The following is a 16,153-nucleotide window of genomic DNA, read 5'->3' as shown; positions in this document are numbered from 1 at the left end:
GGACAATTGTTATGCCAAAAACATCTAGTATTATGCTATACTGTCAATATGCATGACGAAATATATAATGTACTGATGTGAATTTTGAGAAGGGTAAAATCACAATAGTTTCTAAACATTCTGTACTGTCTGGGGAAACGATGCTCCCATTGAGATGGAGTGGTGACTGATCTGCTCACTGTTCTATTTCTATGATTCTGCGTGCGCAATCTCTAGACGGGTGGTTGTCATGGATACCTGGGTCACATGCGTGGGTTTCCTGAAGCCAGCAGCAAAATGATGCTAGCTAGCTAGCGTTTTTTACTGCCATTTTCATTCGGGTTTCATCAAAAGGCGGTAGCTAAATTAGCAAGCTATAGCTAGCTACAGATGAACAGAAATCGAGGATGGGTGTAACGTCAACAACATTTGTAACAAAAGGCTGTGTCTGTGGAATTATTTTTCAAGTGAGCTGTCAACCCGTGCAAGCCTGAGCTGGAATATTATTTTTAGTCATTTTATTTGCCTGACTCTTAATAAAACCGATTAGAAATGAGTATTGAAATCCCAGACGGACTGACGGAGCTGCTGCAAAGCTTTACAGTGGAAGTGTTGAGGAATCAGCCAGGAGACCTTCTGGACTTTGCCTTGCAGTATTTCATCCAACTGAAGGAGAATCGGAGAGGGTCCGCCTTTGACAATGCCCGAGATTCAGCTAACGGTCGACCTGGTGGTAATGTTAGCAGTGGAAAATCGGTCAATTTTGCCGAGGAGGCAATGCAAATTGATTCGGAAAATGAAGAAGATGATGATGATGAGGAGGAGGAATTCGTAGGTAGCTAACCTCACCGTTCTGCTAGAAAAGTCAGCATTGCCCGTTGTGGTGCTGCTAACCTTGATAGGTAGCTAACGACGTTACGGTGGCAGCCACTGAGAAAGTCAATCTCGCAAACGGTTTGCTACTACTATACTATAGTTACAGTAGTCAGCACGGCTGACGTTAGCTACTGACCATTTTACCACCAATCCCTCGTGGACAGAGGGAAGTGACAACTTTCGCGATAATTGTACTTGTGGGTAAACAGATGCCAGGGCGAGAAAAGGCAATTGAACTCACAATCACGTCTCGAAGGGAAATGGCTATCTAGCTACCATGCCAAAACCTTGAATAACCCCCATTGTTTACTTTGACCAGTGCGGAGTGGAAAGATCTTTCTGAAAGTGTCCGTTGCTATCCTGACCTGTGTGAGCATCAGTAGCGCCAGCTAGCTAGATTCATTCCATGTTCGCTTGCTAACGTTAGCTGAAAACAATCAACGGTGATTTTAGATCAGAATGCTCTATCTGTTAAGCCAGAACCTTGTTACATCAATACATCTCATCTTCATGTAACTTTGTTTTATTAGCTCCGGTGATCAACAGATTCTTGAGAAGATCTTCAGGTAAGCAGGTTTTATATTCTAGCTATGTCATCTCATAATAGTGTAGTTAAAGAACTCTGGTTAGGTTGTCCCTTGTATTTTGCATCCACAAAAGTACTCACTTTTCCGGTGTTTTCCACAGATAGTGACAGGAAATGAAATCTGAAGTGTGTGTTTGATGGGCGTAATGATATCCTCTCTGTGGCTGGGACTATTGATCCAGTCCGAGCAGCAATTGCTGCTGTCATCACTATCACATATGTTAATAGTACTGTAGCAGGATCACACAAACGTCTGTCTGCTAGCCAGAGGGTTTTCAATGCACACAGTACTTAAGTATCAGGAGCAGTCTAGAGTTCAGCATGTACACCTATAGACATTACAGGCGTAAACAATGCTGGGTGAAATGGATTACACTGACCTCCTGGGTTTGGTGTGGCTGGAATCACTCATGGTATCCTGAGTGAAATCTGAAGGAGGCACTCAAGTGTAATGTGATGACTCTTGTTCCTCTCCACAGTGTGTGCTGAAGCATTCAACCCTGATGATGATGAGGAGGAGGACAAAGAGCCCAGGGTAAGATCACTTAACCTTCATCACTATCGGGTTGACCTTTAACCTCAAGTTAGCTAATGACGTGATGCCGCTGGACCACTGCAAACCATTGTTGGTCAAAACTGGTTTAGGTCGAACGTTTGTGTGTTTATCAGGAACAAAAGAACATTTCAGCATAAGAAGTCAGATGCTGAGTGAAACAGGGAGGGAAGGAGATTAGATGACTGTCTGCACTCTGTACATGAACCTGATACAGTAGCTATAATAATCCATGCTAATTATGGCTCTGCTCTGCTCTCTTCCAGATCACCCATCCTAAAACCGACGAGCAGAGGCACAGACTACAGGAGGCCTGCAAAGACATTCTGCTGTTCAAAAACCTAGACCCGGTAAAGTGAATTGGGGTGGAAAGACTATAGGTTGAACAAATGCGTTGAGGAAAAGTCAACAAATGTTGTATATGGATGCTGTCACTGGAATATCTCTGTTTGTGTTAACAGGAGCAGATGTCCCAGGTACTGGATGCAATGTTTGAGATGCCAGTGGAGGCTGGCGAACACATTATAGACCAGGATGACGATGGGGATAACTTCTATGTTATCGAAAGGTAGGACTTCAGATTCATCAAGACATTGTAAGCAGACTAGACAACTCTTTTTGAGACCAGGGCCCATATCCACAAAGCGTCTCAGAGTAGAAGGGCTGTTCTAGGATCAGTTTTGTATTTTAGATCATAATGAATAGAATTAGATGGACAGATCCTAGATCAGCACTCCTACTCTGAGACGCTGCTCCCGGGTCTAAGGCACTGCATCTCAGTGGTAGAGGCTTCACTACAGACACCCTGGTTCGAATCCAGGCAGTAGCCACAACCGGGCCGTGATTGGGAGTCCCATAGGGCGGCTCACTATTGGCCCAGCGTCGTCCTAGTTAAATAAAGGTTACAAAAAATACTGGCGACGATGGGTCTGAAATCGCATCCTATTTCCTGTATTATGCACTACTATTGGCCAGAGTTGGGTGCGATAGAAGATTTCCCCATATAATAAATACTTATGCAATTAATGAATGGATCATTATGATGCTGCCTTCTTTCCCAGAGGGACCTTTGACATCCTGATGAAATCAGACAAGGTGGAGCGTGTGGTGGGTTCCTATGACAACCAGGGCAGTTTTGGCGAACTGGCCCTGATGTACAACACCCCCAGGGCTGCCACCATCATCGCCACCTCTGTGGGAGCCCTCTGGTGCATGGTAGGTTGAAGGCTTTCGGGTGAACCAGCGGATTGTACTGTAGCTGATACGGTTGAGAGGATGTGTAGGTAGGCTGTTACGTACTGTAGGTTTGAATGGTAGGTTATGCCCCCCGGTAGATTGTGGAGTGAATTACAGAAGGGATGCCTAAAGCAAAACATGCCAACATGCCTTAGTTGTCTGAAGGCATCAGCCTACTCACTTGAAATCAGAATCTTAACCGTTACGGGAACAAAATGGTAAAACTGACTTGAGTGTTGAAGCAACTTGGCTACTGGGGTTACCATGTAGTGTGGTGGTTGGTTGAAATGATCTGAGGCCTGTGATGTTGTATGTACTCCAGGACCGACTGATGTTCAGGAGGATCATAGTTAAGAACAACCACAAGAAGAGGAAGATGTACGAGGCTTTCATAGAGTCTCTGCCCCTGCTCACATCTTTACAGGTAACAACTGTGAACTCTGTAAGTTGTTATCAATAAACCCTCTCAGTAAGGTGCAGAATGTTCGATTTGCCAGCTGGGGGGGGGTGGCAAGGAGACTTCCCAGCGCCGCTAAAACCATTGACAACTGTGTGCCATTTTCAAGGGATTGTCAAATGAATTACCATTATTTGATTGAAGAACAAGTCAGAACTACTATTTTGGGATTATTCCATGCAAAACGGAAACGTCTCGGAGAGTGATTCTGACTGAGTGACACTCTTGATAATCAAATCAAATTATATTTGTCACATGCGACGAATACAACCGGTGTAGACCTTACCGTGACGTGGTTACTTACAGGCCCTTAATAATGCATCACTAGCACAGTCCTAACACTTAGCATTCTATAGTATATACAACGCATCATGATATACACCTATAACTACAGCACAAGCGTGTTTATCGCCATCTAGTAGAGCATTGTAGCAGCTACCGCTCCTGTTCTCTCTTGTCCCGACAGGTCTCTGAGAGGATGTGTGTGGTGGATGTTCTATCCTCCAAGACCTACAGTGACGGAGAACAGATTATCGCTCAGGTAATTCTCTCTCTCATGATCCCTGTATTTGGAGGAAGTCCATGTAAAGTGTAAGAGGTGCAACTAACTGCTGCTGTTCCTCCAGAGGGCCACTGCTAACTGCTTCTACATAGTAGAGTCGGGTCAAGTGCGAATAACCATGAATATGAGCAAGGTAAGGCTTACTCTATGCTTCTGGAACTGTTGATACGTATTCCTGCACATTTTTATTTACTTTTTATTGAACCTTGATTTAACTAGGCAAGTCGGTTAAGAACAAATTCTTATTTTCAATGGCGGCCTAGGAAATGCGGGTTGACTGTCTTGCTCAGGGGCAGAGCGACAGGTTTTTAACTTGTCGGCTCGGGGATTCGATCTTGCAACCTTTCGGTTACTAGTCCAACGCTCTAACCACTAGGCTTACCCTGCCGTCCCCGCACATGTAAATATGTCTGGAGTTAGTGTTACCCGGTTGAAATGAGCCGTTACCGAGTATGTCAATAGTACCGTTTGTCCTATGGGAACCACTGTATGTCTTGCATTGTCTGTCTGTCTGTTACCCCCAGTTGAAAAAGGAGGAGGGAGAATGGGTGGAAGAGGAGGTGGAGATTGCCATGTGCACCAGGGGACAGTACTTTGGAGAGCTGGCTCTGGTCACCAACAAGCCCCGGGCTGCTTCAGCGTACGCTGTAGGAAACGTCAAGTGTCTAGGTAAGTAGATAATGACTGCAATCAGCTGGAGGGGCACTGCACTCCAGGAAGGATGTCAATACTCATGCTCTCTAGTCTAGATGATATCCAATAGCCTTGCTACGTTTAGCTTCAGCCGATGTGGTTGTCCTTGTGTTTTTGTCTGTGTGTGTTCTAGTGATGGACGTGCAGGCGTTTGAGCGTCTGCTGGGCCCCTGCATGGACATCATGAAGAGGAACATCGTCGACTACGACGAGCAGCTGGCCGCGCTGTTCGGACGTAACGCCGACATTCACGACAACGACGCGGCGTGATAGAGCGCACTCGGCATAGACAGCTGAGACCTGATGTTTTTGTAACAAGGGACTCCGAGACTCTCCTGAGGGGCCAAATACCCCTGGTACTGATCTGCGTTATTATCAGTCTGCTTTAACACACATCACCCACTGTGTTTATATTACAGTATTAGCAATCAGACCATTTTTAGATAGAGGTTTGTTCATACTGCAAACTCAGACTTCATATGAGATGAATCCCATTTGTGTAGTTTTAGTATTTTGTATGAAACACGAACATAGTGGTGTTTGTAAATGACCTTCAGATTCATTCCTGGCCTTCTATCCAAATGGTACATATGAAGACCCACTTCTATCAGGTTTGTCTAATAGATGAACCACGTTACGGCTTTTGATTCAAAATGAAACGTCGGGGTCATCTATTGTCCGGCATTTAACCTTCCCTCACAGAAAAACACTTTAAAAAGACGTCGCTATTTTTGTTGTTGTTGCCTATAAATGTTACCGCCAAGCATGTGAATTCATAATGGAATAAGATTGCACTTGTTGTTTCTTATCTCCCAGATGTATTGGCGACTTTTTAGAGTAACATTTTAGTCTGGACAATTTATGTCATATGAACAAAAAAAGCAACATAGAGCTGGTAGTGGTATATTTCAGTGTGCCTCTTATTTGCAGTTCTCAACTTTATTTAAAAATGCATATTGTACTTGAAGTTTGTAATAGTGTTATAGTCCTGAGTTAAGCATTTATGATCTAGTTGGAAGAGCATTAGTAGCATATCATTTGTTAAACTGAGGTGTATTGTTTTTGTTAAATCAAATGGGACATTGACACAACTTGGTGCTCAGTAGCTAAAAGGCAGTATTTCCTGACAAATCCAGAAGTTGGTCTACACAGAACCAATTCATTAATGGACTGTGTTGCTTACTTCATTTTTTCTTGTACTAGTTATTATCTTATAAGCTGTTGATAAGTTGTCAGAGGATGTTTCTTTGACATAGTGTCTTTTCCCATGTGATTTCTGATGTATCAGTGGGTGTTTTGGAGAGCTGTTTTTGAGATCAATATTTCGAACAGGTGAAACAGACAGGGTGTCTTCATAAGGGAAATACCAGATAGGGAAATTCTCTTAGTATTTTGCATATTGCTGCTAGACCTACGTTTGGTACATAGTTTCTTTGGTACAGTCTGCTAAAAAAAAGAAAATATTTGTCTTTGTTATTCACGCCCTGCTCTCCTTAATAGCTTAGTACCGTATTTGCCTTGTTGAACCAGAGATTTCATAAGTGTCATTATTTTAACCTGCCAATACTCTGTCAAGATAGATGTTCAACCTTCAATGCAAGTAAATCTCTGAAGCAGTTTTATCAGTCAACTGAAAGGGTTTATCTTGCCTACCTCTGCACATCATTACCTACGCCAACAACAGGTGTCTGCCATTCCGTGTGTCATGGTGTTAATGTCAGTGTTCTGTGTGTAAAAACAGATTTGTTTTTCATTTAATATTTTTTTAAGGGTCCACTCCGGCACTTGCTTTGCAGTTTCCCATTTTTCTTGTAATGTTACAATACACCTCATTTCCTGAGTATTTTCAGCATCTTAACTGTTATTTGAATATCCATTGCAATAAACTTATGTTTTGTATAAATAATTGACCATTTGCATATTTTACTGTTGTGTATATTACACATGTAAACGCAAACAGCAAATGCATGCATGTTTACAAACCTTTTATCAAAGACAGTCCGTGCCTTTATTTTTTTGACTGTTTGTCTGCCAGTCCCTGAAATTGTAGTCAAAACTGTAACCAAACCTCATACAGTATAAAAAACTACAATAGCTAGTTGCACGGTTGATTGAAGTCGCCCAATTAGAGCCATCTAAGAGATGAGGGACATGGATTACAGCCAAAAGGAACAGCGCAAACAAATACGAGGGTGTATTTACTCAGCGAATAACCAATTAACAAGAGAGAAGCCATAGATTGACGTCTGAAGCCACCAATAATGTTTGCGAAAAAGAATAATATTTATCTCTCACTTCTCGTTGATGGCGACTGTTTTGGTGAGTTGCAAAGAAAGTTTATTAGAAATACAGTAGACAAAGGGTTTAATTAATGAAATGAAGAAATAAATAGCAGAATATTACAGACGGATAGGAAAAAGGTGAATTTGACATTGCCTCCTTCAGTTTCGAATGACATGTCAGATCGCATACAATGTTCATGGTTGGCGTTTAGTTTTCTTAACCAGCTTGAGCAAGAGACGAATGCATAGGCTCGCTCATACTTTCATTTCATTGTATACACATATTGACATTTGCTCCTCGTGACATGTTTGACTCTTTTCTACTTCTGCATATAGCACAATGTCCAATTTCTGTCAGCTCGACACTTCTGTATTTTGACAAAGCCTTGGCCAAATTAGGTTGCGTTTGCCAAATCAATGGGATCGTGTATTACTATGTAAGTATTTCGTTGAAAACCAAATCACTCGGCAGTAATACAGTTTGCTGTCAATGGCGGGCATAACTATTTAGGAGATATTTTCGTGGTTTTAAACTTATGGGTGTGAGTTATTCTCCATTCACGGTATTGAATGAATGAGCTCAAATGAGCATGCGCGATGTCCTGAACTTTTATAAACGAGGCCTGCATGACATGACGCTGTTGAGGAATCGAAAGGAAAAAGTTCTGTCTACGTTGATTTACACAATTATATGAGTCTTTCTCGTTTTGTGATAGTTGCTCTCAATTTCCAAAACAAATGTTGACAAAAGGCAAAGGCGTAATTGGTTCTGCACAAAAACAGCCCCCTTTCCCTTCCTCATCTCACCCCTTTCCAATGTTGTACACCAGGGAACACTGTCCCGTGAAATCATCCAGTTGTCCCGCATTTGGTTATTTTAAATGTGGTCACCCTAGTCAAACTAATATTGTGTTCACGTTCAATAACTTTGTTAACAAATCGTTAATGAACGAATGAATGGCGTGTGTATGTTTGTGTCCAGTCAGATGAGCTAAAGAAGCATTATAACATGGTGTGGGAAGTTAAGAGTCCTCTGAGCAGCAGCAGTACTATGTTGGATATCACAGGGCCAGAGGCAGGTAGAGACCAGGGATTGGTCCTGCTCCAGTGTGAAGAACAGCTGCCCTCCTCCCCCGGATGCCCCACCAGTGACAGCCACATGGAATACGGTAATCATAAGCCAATGTCATGTTTATGATGTGATTATACATGTGTAATGTAGGCTACACTTTCTACAGGTACAGGTAATGGCAAGTCATTAGCATACTTTTAAATTGGAAAGCACCTTTTAAACATCATTAAGCAGAGGGATGCAAATACATCATTCCTGATCTACTGTGAAACATCATGCTTTTGGAGCTCTGTTCATTCTAGCTGTTCTATTTACATATTTAACCCCTTAAAGGAACTCTGGTCAACCCAGTTATTCTATTTCTATCATTTCCCCTTAGATGACCTCCCGGAGCTGGAGGAGGTGGAGGAGGTGGAGGAGGACCAGACAGCCGCCGTTGTGTTTCAGGTGGGGGCGAGGGTGTCCCATCAGGAACGTGACGGACACCCACACATGGCCGGGCCCCCGGACACACACTGGCTCACACAGCTAGCTCACATTGCCACGGGCCCCCAGAGTCCCTTGCTACAGGGCTCCACTCAGGTCGTCAGGTAAGGGATGTACACACACACACACACACACTCACTCACTCACACAAACCTGCTCCCATTTTAATACCTCATAACTGTCCATTTCTAACTACCCCAGTTCAACTCCCATCCACATCTTTGGCACCAGTAACCTCCATTCCTACGCCCGGCCTCCCCTGACCTCCAGCAGCCTGCCCTCTGGAGGCCAACACAGGGAGTGCAGCAGGCGTGTCAGGGTAAGATCTGTTATCCTACACTACATCCACTAGGTGGCAACACTGGACCAGTGCAGCAAATGCACAGCACTGCTTTTACTGAGAATACACACACACACACACACACACACACACACAATTAGACAATTTGAAGTCAATCGTCTTTCCCCATGAATGAAGAAATATGGAGTTGTTTGAGAATATAAGTGAAAGTTATCTAGCTATCTAATTGATCCTGCTTTGGTGATAATCCCGTCTGGTCTCTCTCCTCTCTACAGGTCAGTAGTGAGTGTGAGTCTGCTGTGTACTGTCACTCCTCTGTGTCTGATGACGAGGACATGGGCTGGAGCCACTCTTGGCCACCTACTGCCTGGCACTGCTTCCTCAAAGGTACATATATATGCACTTATCGGCCAATTTATTAGGTACGCCACCGCTTTCACGAAAAGGGATTGCTCCTATAGACAGTGAGTCAAGTGGCTGTGGCTTACTATATAAAGCTGGCAGACAGGCATCGAGGCATTCAGTTACTGTTCAGTTATTGACCGTTAGAATGGGCAAAACCAGTGACCATAGCTACTTTGAGCATGGCATGATCGTCGGTGTCAGGCTCGCCGGATCCAGTATCCCAGAGTCGGCCCGCCATCCTGGGCTTTTCAAGCACGACAGTGTCTAGGGTTTTACCAAGAATGGTACGACAAACACAACCATCCCGTCAGCAGCAGTCCTGATGGCCAAAACAGCTCGTTGATGAGAGAGGTCGAAGGAGACTAGTAAGAATCTTGCAAGCTAACAGGTAGCCGCAAACAGACAAATAATTGCGCAGTACAACAGTGGTGTGCAGAACGGCATCTCAGAATGCAGAACTCGTCGATCCTTGTCATGGATGGGCTATTGCAGCAGACGAACACACCAGGTTCCATTCCTATCAGATTAAAGAAGAAGTGGCTCCAGTGGGCACGTGATCATACTGGACAACTGTGGAGTGGAAAGACATCGCCTGGCTCAACGAATCCCGGTTCCTGTTGCGTCAAGCTGATGTCAGGATTTAGCGTAAGCAGCATGAGTCCATGGACACATCCTGCCTGGTGTCAACATTACAGGGTGGTGTACTGGTGTGGGGAATGTTTTCCTGGTACAAGTTAGATCCCTTGATACCAATGAGCGTGTTACGCACGCCTCTATGAAGAGGGAACGCAACACCCTGCTACAACTAAACTCTCTGTGAAGTGAGAAAGGTATGGACTGTAGGTGCGAGTAAGAATAACAACAAGCAGAATGTGGTACCGTTTACAAGGACTTTATTCCTTTACACGGTAATATGGGGAAAAGGGGCTGGACGGAACCAAAGCAAAGAAAGTAAATCTCAAAACCTCCCCCTCTCCTATCTTACCTGCCTACCCACTACTTACCTAATTTAGCACCACCTGGTGCCCTAACCAAAATACAGGGGCTGGTCCGCCCAGGTCTTACCTAGTGTGCCTAGACAGCGAATATGCTACGGGTATATGTATGCCCGCGGGCCTCTTGCCTAAGCACTCCCAAGGTGCCTTCCCCTTCTCCCCCTGGGAACAAATGAAACAGAATATTAAACCATTTTCAAACAAACTAACAAACGACATCAAATAAGCTCTATCTGAGCAACAAACTCACAAAATATACCAACTCTCAGCAAAATCAACCTCTAGCAAAATCTCTCAGAAAATCTCTCTACAAAAAGCTCTCTCTCCTGAACAGAACACTGGCATTTATATATCTTCAGATGGAATGGGTAATTGGAGACAGCTGTCTTGACGAGGGGGCGGAGTCAGCTCTCCAATTAGCCATGGAGTCGACCAATCAGCTGCTTGAGGGATTTCCGGAGCCATTTCCTGAAATAAACACATGCACAAACACAAACTACAACACATAAACTGGGGAACGTAATAGAGCGTTTCCAACAGCTTGTAGAATCCAGGCCCCGGATAATTCAGCATGTTCTGGAGGCAAAGGGGGTACTGGTACCCGGTACTAGATGTACCTAATATACTTGCCACTGACTGTATACGTCAATGTGATCACTTCCGGTACCCGAACGCCTGACCTTGTGCAATGACCGTTAATCAGTTTAAAAAATATATTTCTTCCTGTGTCCTCAGGCACTCGTCTGCAGTTCCATAAGGGTTCTAGTGTGGAGTGGCAGGATGCTGAGAAACTGGTGTCGGACGAAGACTTAGACGATGAGACAGAGGCTATATCCCACCCCCTGAAGGTACTTACTCATTTAGAGGCAATATCACATCCCCTGAAGGTACAATAATGCCAAGCTCAGTGGACTGATGCGTTCCTGAGTAACACAAATGAACAGACATTCTTTAATCTGGTTTCCTATCATCTCCTATCTCCCTGTGAGCCCCTTGTGAGTACAGTTCCCCATCACTAACCCTGTTGTGTCTTGTCCTCAGGGCTATGGTCGTGAGGGCCTGAGGTTGGTGTCCCACACAGAGAGCCGGGCGTTTGGCCAGTCCGTCCTCAAGCTGACCTTTGACCCAGGTGCATGTGGGGAGTGGCTTCTGTCCGCTGAGTGTCAGCTGGACCACCCGTTCTATGTCAGAAACAAAGGTCAGAGGCCTGGGTGTGTGTGTGGGTGATGTGTGTGTAACGTATGTAAAGTATAAGGTGTGTGTAACGTGTGTTTTTCTAACGTGTGTGTGTTCCTGTGGCAGGCTGGTCGTCGTTCTACCCCAGTCTGACCGTGGTGCAGTATGGGATCCCGTGCTATGAGGTGATGGTGGGTGACGTGTGTCTGCCTCCTGGACACAGAGATGCCGTCCACACTGACGACTCCTTGGTGTTCGACACGTTCAGGAGGTAAAACCTCTCAGCGTTAGTTCAATAGCGGCGGTCGTGTCCATTTCTGTAGTTTACAACGCATGTGTGACACACTGGATTTGAACCGCAGCTCAAGACTGTGTTAGTCCCCCTGAACTAAAGCCTCTCAGGTCTCAGTGTGTGACTCTTCTTTGTGTTCCTGTGTTTTTCACGTCAGTTATGACTTCACTCCCCTGGACTCGTCGGCGGTGTACGTTCTGAGCAGCATGGCCCGGCAGCGTAGGGCCTCCCAGTCCGGCGGGGGCGCCGTCAGCCCCGACCAAGACACACACCGCAACAAGCCAATTAAGAGCCAGCGGGACTCAGGAGCAGCCGGGGTGGCTTCGCCCACAAAGTGCAAGCGGCCAATGAATGCATTCATGCTATTCGCAAAGAAGTTCAGGTTGGAGTACACCCAGATGTACCCTGGGAAGGACAACAGGTGTGTGTGTGCGCGGTTGTGTGCGCAAAAAAATCTCTGAATTCCCTGGACTAAAAAAATCAAGTGAAAATATGTGTGTGTGTGTGTGTGTTTGCTGCCCTCAGAGCGATCAGTGTGATCCTGGGAGAGAAGTGGAAGAAGATGCGAGGAGAGGAGAGGAGGATGTACACCATGGAGGCCAAGGCCCTGGCTGACGAGCAGAAGAGACTCAACCCTGACTGCTGGAAACGCAAGAGAACCAACTCAGTGAGGAGAGGACACACACATATCCTATGAAGCCTATTGCATGGTGTTCATTTTAATATCAGCCCCTTGGAACTGTTCCTAACCTTTCCTCTCTCTTCATCTTGTTCTCCGTTACAGGGTTCCCAGGGGAACTAAGAGACGCAGACACACGAGAGAGGGATGAGGCAGATGACAGGAGAAAAGAGAGGGAGGCGATGGAGGGGAGGGCAAACTTGGAAGAGGGGTGTATGGGGGGAGGCAGTACACGGAAGACACATGCGCGCGCACATACACACACACACACACACACATTTTAGATGCGTATATAGATGTACAGTTGAAGTCTGAAGTTTACATACACCTTTGCCAAATAAACTTACGACTACAACTGTATTTGGCAAAGGTGTATGTAAACTTACGACTTCAACTGTACATACACTTAGGTTGGAGTCATTAAAACTCGTTTTTCAACCACTCCACAAATTTCTTTTTAACAAACTATAGTTTTGACAAGTTGGTTAGGAGATCTACTTTGTGCATGACACAAGTAATTGTTCCAACAATTGTTTACAGACAGATTATTTCACTTATAATTCACTGTATCACAATTCCAGTGGGTCAGAAGTGTACATACACTAAGTTGACTGTGCCTTTAAACAGCTTGGAAAATTCCAGAAAATTATGTCATGGCTTTAGAAGCTTCTGATAGGCTAATTGATATCATTTGAGTCAATTGGAGGTGTACCTGTGGATGTATTTCAAGGCCCACCTTCAAACGCAGAGGCACTGAGTTTAGTGTATGTAAACTTCTGACCCACTGGAATTGTGATACAGTGAATTATAAGTGAAATAATCTGTCTGTAAACAATTGTTGAAAAAATGACTTGTGTCATGCACAAAGATGTCCTAACCGACTTGCCAAAACTATAGTTTAACAAGACATTTGTGGAGTGGTTAATGAACAAGTTTTAGTGACTCCAACCTAAGTGTATGTAAACCTCCGACTCCAACTGTATATATAATATACTAACTGTGCTTGAACATAAGATATATTTTTTATGTCCGACTTGCCTTAATCTTCCAAAGCAAGAATGTATTCTTTTTTAAATCATTTTTGATTCATTTCAGGTCATTTCATACCTTATAGCTTGATAAACATGAGCCCCTGTGGTGCTGTAGAGTAGGGAAAGGAGAGGTGAAAACAACATGTCTATTTTTCAACCAGAGATGAGTCTAGGGAATTTAAAAATGCTTCCGATTATGCCTATATTTGTATAACTTTATATGTTATTGCTATTTTATTTTATTATTACTATTTTCACTTTGTACATGCAGAGGGGTGGGTGGGATATGTGCTTAACCTTGATTCTTGCTGTATTCCAAATGGACACCTACCCCTTAGGCACTTAAAAGGAAAACCACACTCAAAACCGATCTTTTGGTGTTTGTTAAATTAGTCCACTGTTGATACCAAAATGTTAGCATGTCAGCGGTTTTCAAGATGCTGGACTTTCAAGAAGCAAAGTGTCACTTGCCACATCATAGTTTTTGAGTGGATGTTTCCTTTAATGTAGATCTTATCTAGTCGTCTCATATCGACACTAGTGTCCAGTGGGTAGGGGTTGGTTTGGACCTGGGCATATCTTACCCAGGTCAAGTGCACTGGGTGTGTGACAAACGACTAGGCCATATGTTATATTATAATGATGTTAACATACCTATGGGACGGACATGCATACTCTCACTGCAATTATGCACTATATACATATATATACACTGCATCTTCTGTACTATATATATATATATATATATATATATACACTGCATCTTCTGTACGGCGGATATGCGTTGTGTACATCAATATGTAACGAATAATTCAAGTACAACTACGCGCAAGTGTAATTTCGGATTCAATCTCAGTTTAACTATCAAGATTGTGAAATTGATTTGATTAAGTTTATTTATTTGTCTTCACCAATAATGTACAGGTCCTCCTGAAACTTGTACCCACAACGCTCTTGTATTATAGTATAAATAAAAGCATGGATCTGAACTGTTTTTTTTTTTTTTTAAAGAGTTTCTTTGGGGTCACAGGAGAGATTACTGAGACCACGACAACAGTTTGTTGTGATAGTAAATGACGAGGTTAAGGTTTAGAGAACATATTTACTCATCCTGTTCAAATGTACAGTGCTGTTTATAATAACCTTATGACTACTGAAAAGTTCAAACTTTATCATGTTAAAAAAAGATCAAAACATAAGAAATAAGCATTATCGATATTTGAACTCAATTATCAACGCAGTAATACCCTCCCCACCCTCCCACCCAAAAGAAAACAGACGGGAAAAAACCAGTAATAACGTTTGTAAATGGCTAGAAAGTCAACTTCATAATAAAATATCAAATCTAGAGGTATAAATACATTTGGCCTTTTGATAGTGGTCAACTATTATTATTTACATCATTTGAGATAATATTACAGAATTTCACCTTTCCAACGGAACATCTCTTATTCTCCAAGTTTAACACCAGCATTTACACAAGTCATCCACAAGAGCAAGAAGAAGCATACAGTAGATAGAATGACAGAATACAGAAATGTATCCCTTTTAAGTAATTACATACAAATAAGACAATCCAAAGGGATAGATAGTTCAATCAAATAACTCAAAAACTTTAACAAACTTAAAAAAGAGTACAGAACATTTGGCATTAGTATCAAAACAGTTTTAAAGTACAACATTAATTACAAAAGGCACAGAATACCAGACCCCCTATAGCAGCCAGTTGCAATGTGTGGTCATACATGCAAAACAGTATGTTTTATTCTGATAATTGGATGCTTAATCTCATGTATTTTGTAGCTAGCTAAGCCTATTACTCACAATTTGCTAGCTCATGTCTCTCTCTCTCTCAACATAGAGCACAGTGTATCTCCCAGAGTGTGTGGTGCTCTCTGTGTCTGTGTGTGAGAGGTTACATGAGGGACTCCAGGCTCTCTGCTGCAGTGGTGGCCCCCAGAGGGACAGAACTGTTGGTCTCAGGGGACTGTAGGGCCCTCTGGTCTTCCTGGCTGTCCACCAGACTCAACACGGCCCTGTACATGAACTGGTACTGCTCCTAGGAGTGGAGAGGTGAAAGACAGAGTCAGTACAGGATGGGCCAGGTACAGGGTGCAAATTACGGAGGAGCCAGGGGGGCTCAGTTCCCCTGAACGAGATGTTAGCTCCTCTAAAAAAATAATGCTAATTTGTCCATTCTTCTAATTCAGTGATGAATATGTTTACAGTGATATATATTCAAATAAAAGCTTCCAAATGAAACGAACACCCCCACCTCTCTGTCATAAATCTCGCCGCCATTGGACACTTGAGCAGTAGAAACGCGTTCTCTGGAATGATCACGCTTCACCATCTGGCAGTGCGATGGATGAACATGGGGTTGGCAAGAATGCATAGTGCCAACTGTAAAGTTTGGCAGAGGAGAAATAATGGTCTGGGGCAGTTTTATATGGTTTGGTCTTGGCCCCTTAGTTCCAGTGAAGAGAAATCTT

The 16,153-nt window shown here is 43.5% G+C and overlaps 3 protein-coding genes across 5 annotated transcripts in view; 2 read left to right on the top strand and 1 right to left on the bottom strand.

The window, feature by feature from the left end:
- Positions 1-144: 144 nt before the first annotated feature.
- Positions 145-6,848, top strand: LOC115106958 (cAMP-dependent protein kinase type II-beta regulatory subunit-like). Its single transcript, XM_029630220.2, has 11 exons — positions 145-814; positions 1,386-1,421; positions 1,921-1,976; positions 2,261-2,344; positions 2,456-2,562; positions 3,056-3,209; positions 3,553-3,654; positions 4,154-4,228; positions 4,314-4,382; positions 4,774-4,918; positions 5,076-6,848. The coding sequence occupies exons 1-11, from the start codon at positions 532-534 to the stop codon at positions 5,210-5,212; spliced, it is 1,248 nt and encodes a 415-aa protein (XP_029486080.1). The 5' UTR covers positions 145-531; the 3' UTR covers positions 5,213-6,848.
- Positions 6,849-7,174: 326 nt separating this feature from the next.
- Positions 7,175-14,650, top strand: LOC115106249 (HMG box-containing protein 1-like). 2 transcript variants are annotated; one of them, XM_029628816.2, is made up of 11 exons: positions 7,175-7,261; positions 8,292-8,393; positions 8,676-8,886; positions 8,984-9,101; positions 9,359-9,470; positions 11,219-11,331; positions 11,525-11,681; positions 11,786-11,930; positions 12,109-12,372; positions 12,477-12,618; positions 12,736-14,650. In XM_029628816.2, the coding sequence occupies exons 1-11, from the start codon at positions 7,204-7,206 to the stop codon at positions 12,751-12,753; spliced, it is 1,440 nt and encodes a 479-aa protein (XP_029484676.1). In that variant the 5' UTR covers positions 7,175-7,203; the 3' UTR covers positions 12,754-14,650. The 2 variants fall into 2 exon arrangements, with proteins under 2 accessions (XP_029484676.1, XP_029484675.1); XM_029628815.2 differs by having other exon boundaries at positions 8,207-8,393.
- Positions 13,826-16,153, bottom strand: part of LOC115106956 (receptor-type tyrosine-protein phosphatase zeta-like) — a 54,055-nt gene continuing 51,727 nt past the window's right edge. For both annotated transcript variants that reach the window (XM_029630217.2, XM_029630218.2), the window contains one exon: positions 13,826-15,720. In XM_029630217.2, the coding sequence (XP_029486077.2) occupies positions 15,577-15,720 (144 nt within the window). In that variant the 3' untranslated portion in view covers positions 13,826-15,576. The remainder of the gene's footprint in view (positions 15,721-16,153) is intronic.

Source organism: Oncorhynchus nerka, linkage group LG23 (genome assembly GCF_034236695.1).
Source record: "Oncorhynchus nerka isolate Pitt River linkage group LG23, Oner_Uvic_2.0, whole genome shotgun sequence".
NCBI classification, from domain to species: domain Eukaryota; kingdom Metazoa; phylum Chordata; class Actinopteri; order Salmoniformes; family Salmonidae; genus Oncorhynchus; species Oncorhynchus nerka.
The sequence above is the reverse complement of the archived record's forward strand: the minus strand, read 5'-3'. Positions and strand labels throughout refer to the sequence as shown.

Coding starts and splice junctions, on each gene's coding strand:
- LOC115106249 (XM_029628815.2), top strand. Junction 8,887..8,983: donor GGCTCCACTCAGGTCGTCAG/GTAAGGGATGTA, acceptor TAACTACCCCAG/TTCAACTCCCATCCACATCT. Junction 11,682..11,785: donor GTTCTATGTCAGAAACAAAG/GTCAGAGGCCTG, acceptor TTCCTGTGGCAG/GCTGGTCGTCGTTCTACCCC.
- LOC115106958 (XM_029630220.2), top strand. CDS start 532: ATGAGTATTGAAATCCCAGACGGACTGACGGAGCTGCTGCAAAGCTTT. Junction 1,422..1,920: donor ATTCTTGAGAAGATCTTCAG/GTAAGCAGGTTT, acceptor TCCTCTCCACAG/TGTGTGCTGAAGCATTCAAC. Junction 2,345..2,455: donor TGTTCAAAAACCTAGACCCG/GTAAAGTGAATT, acceptor TTGTGTTAACAG/GAGCAGATGTCCCAGGTACT.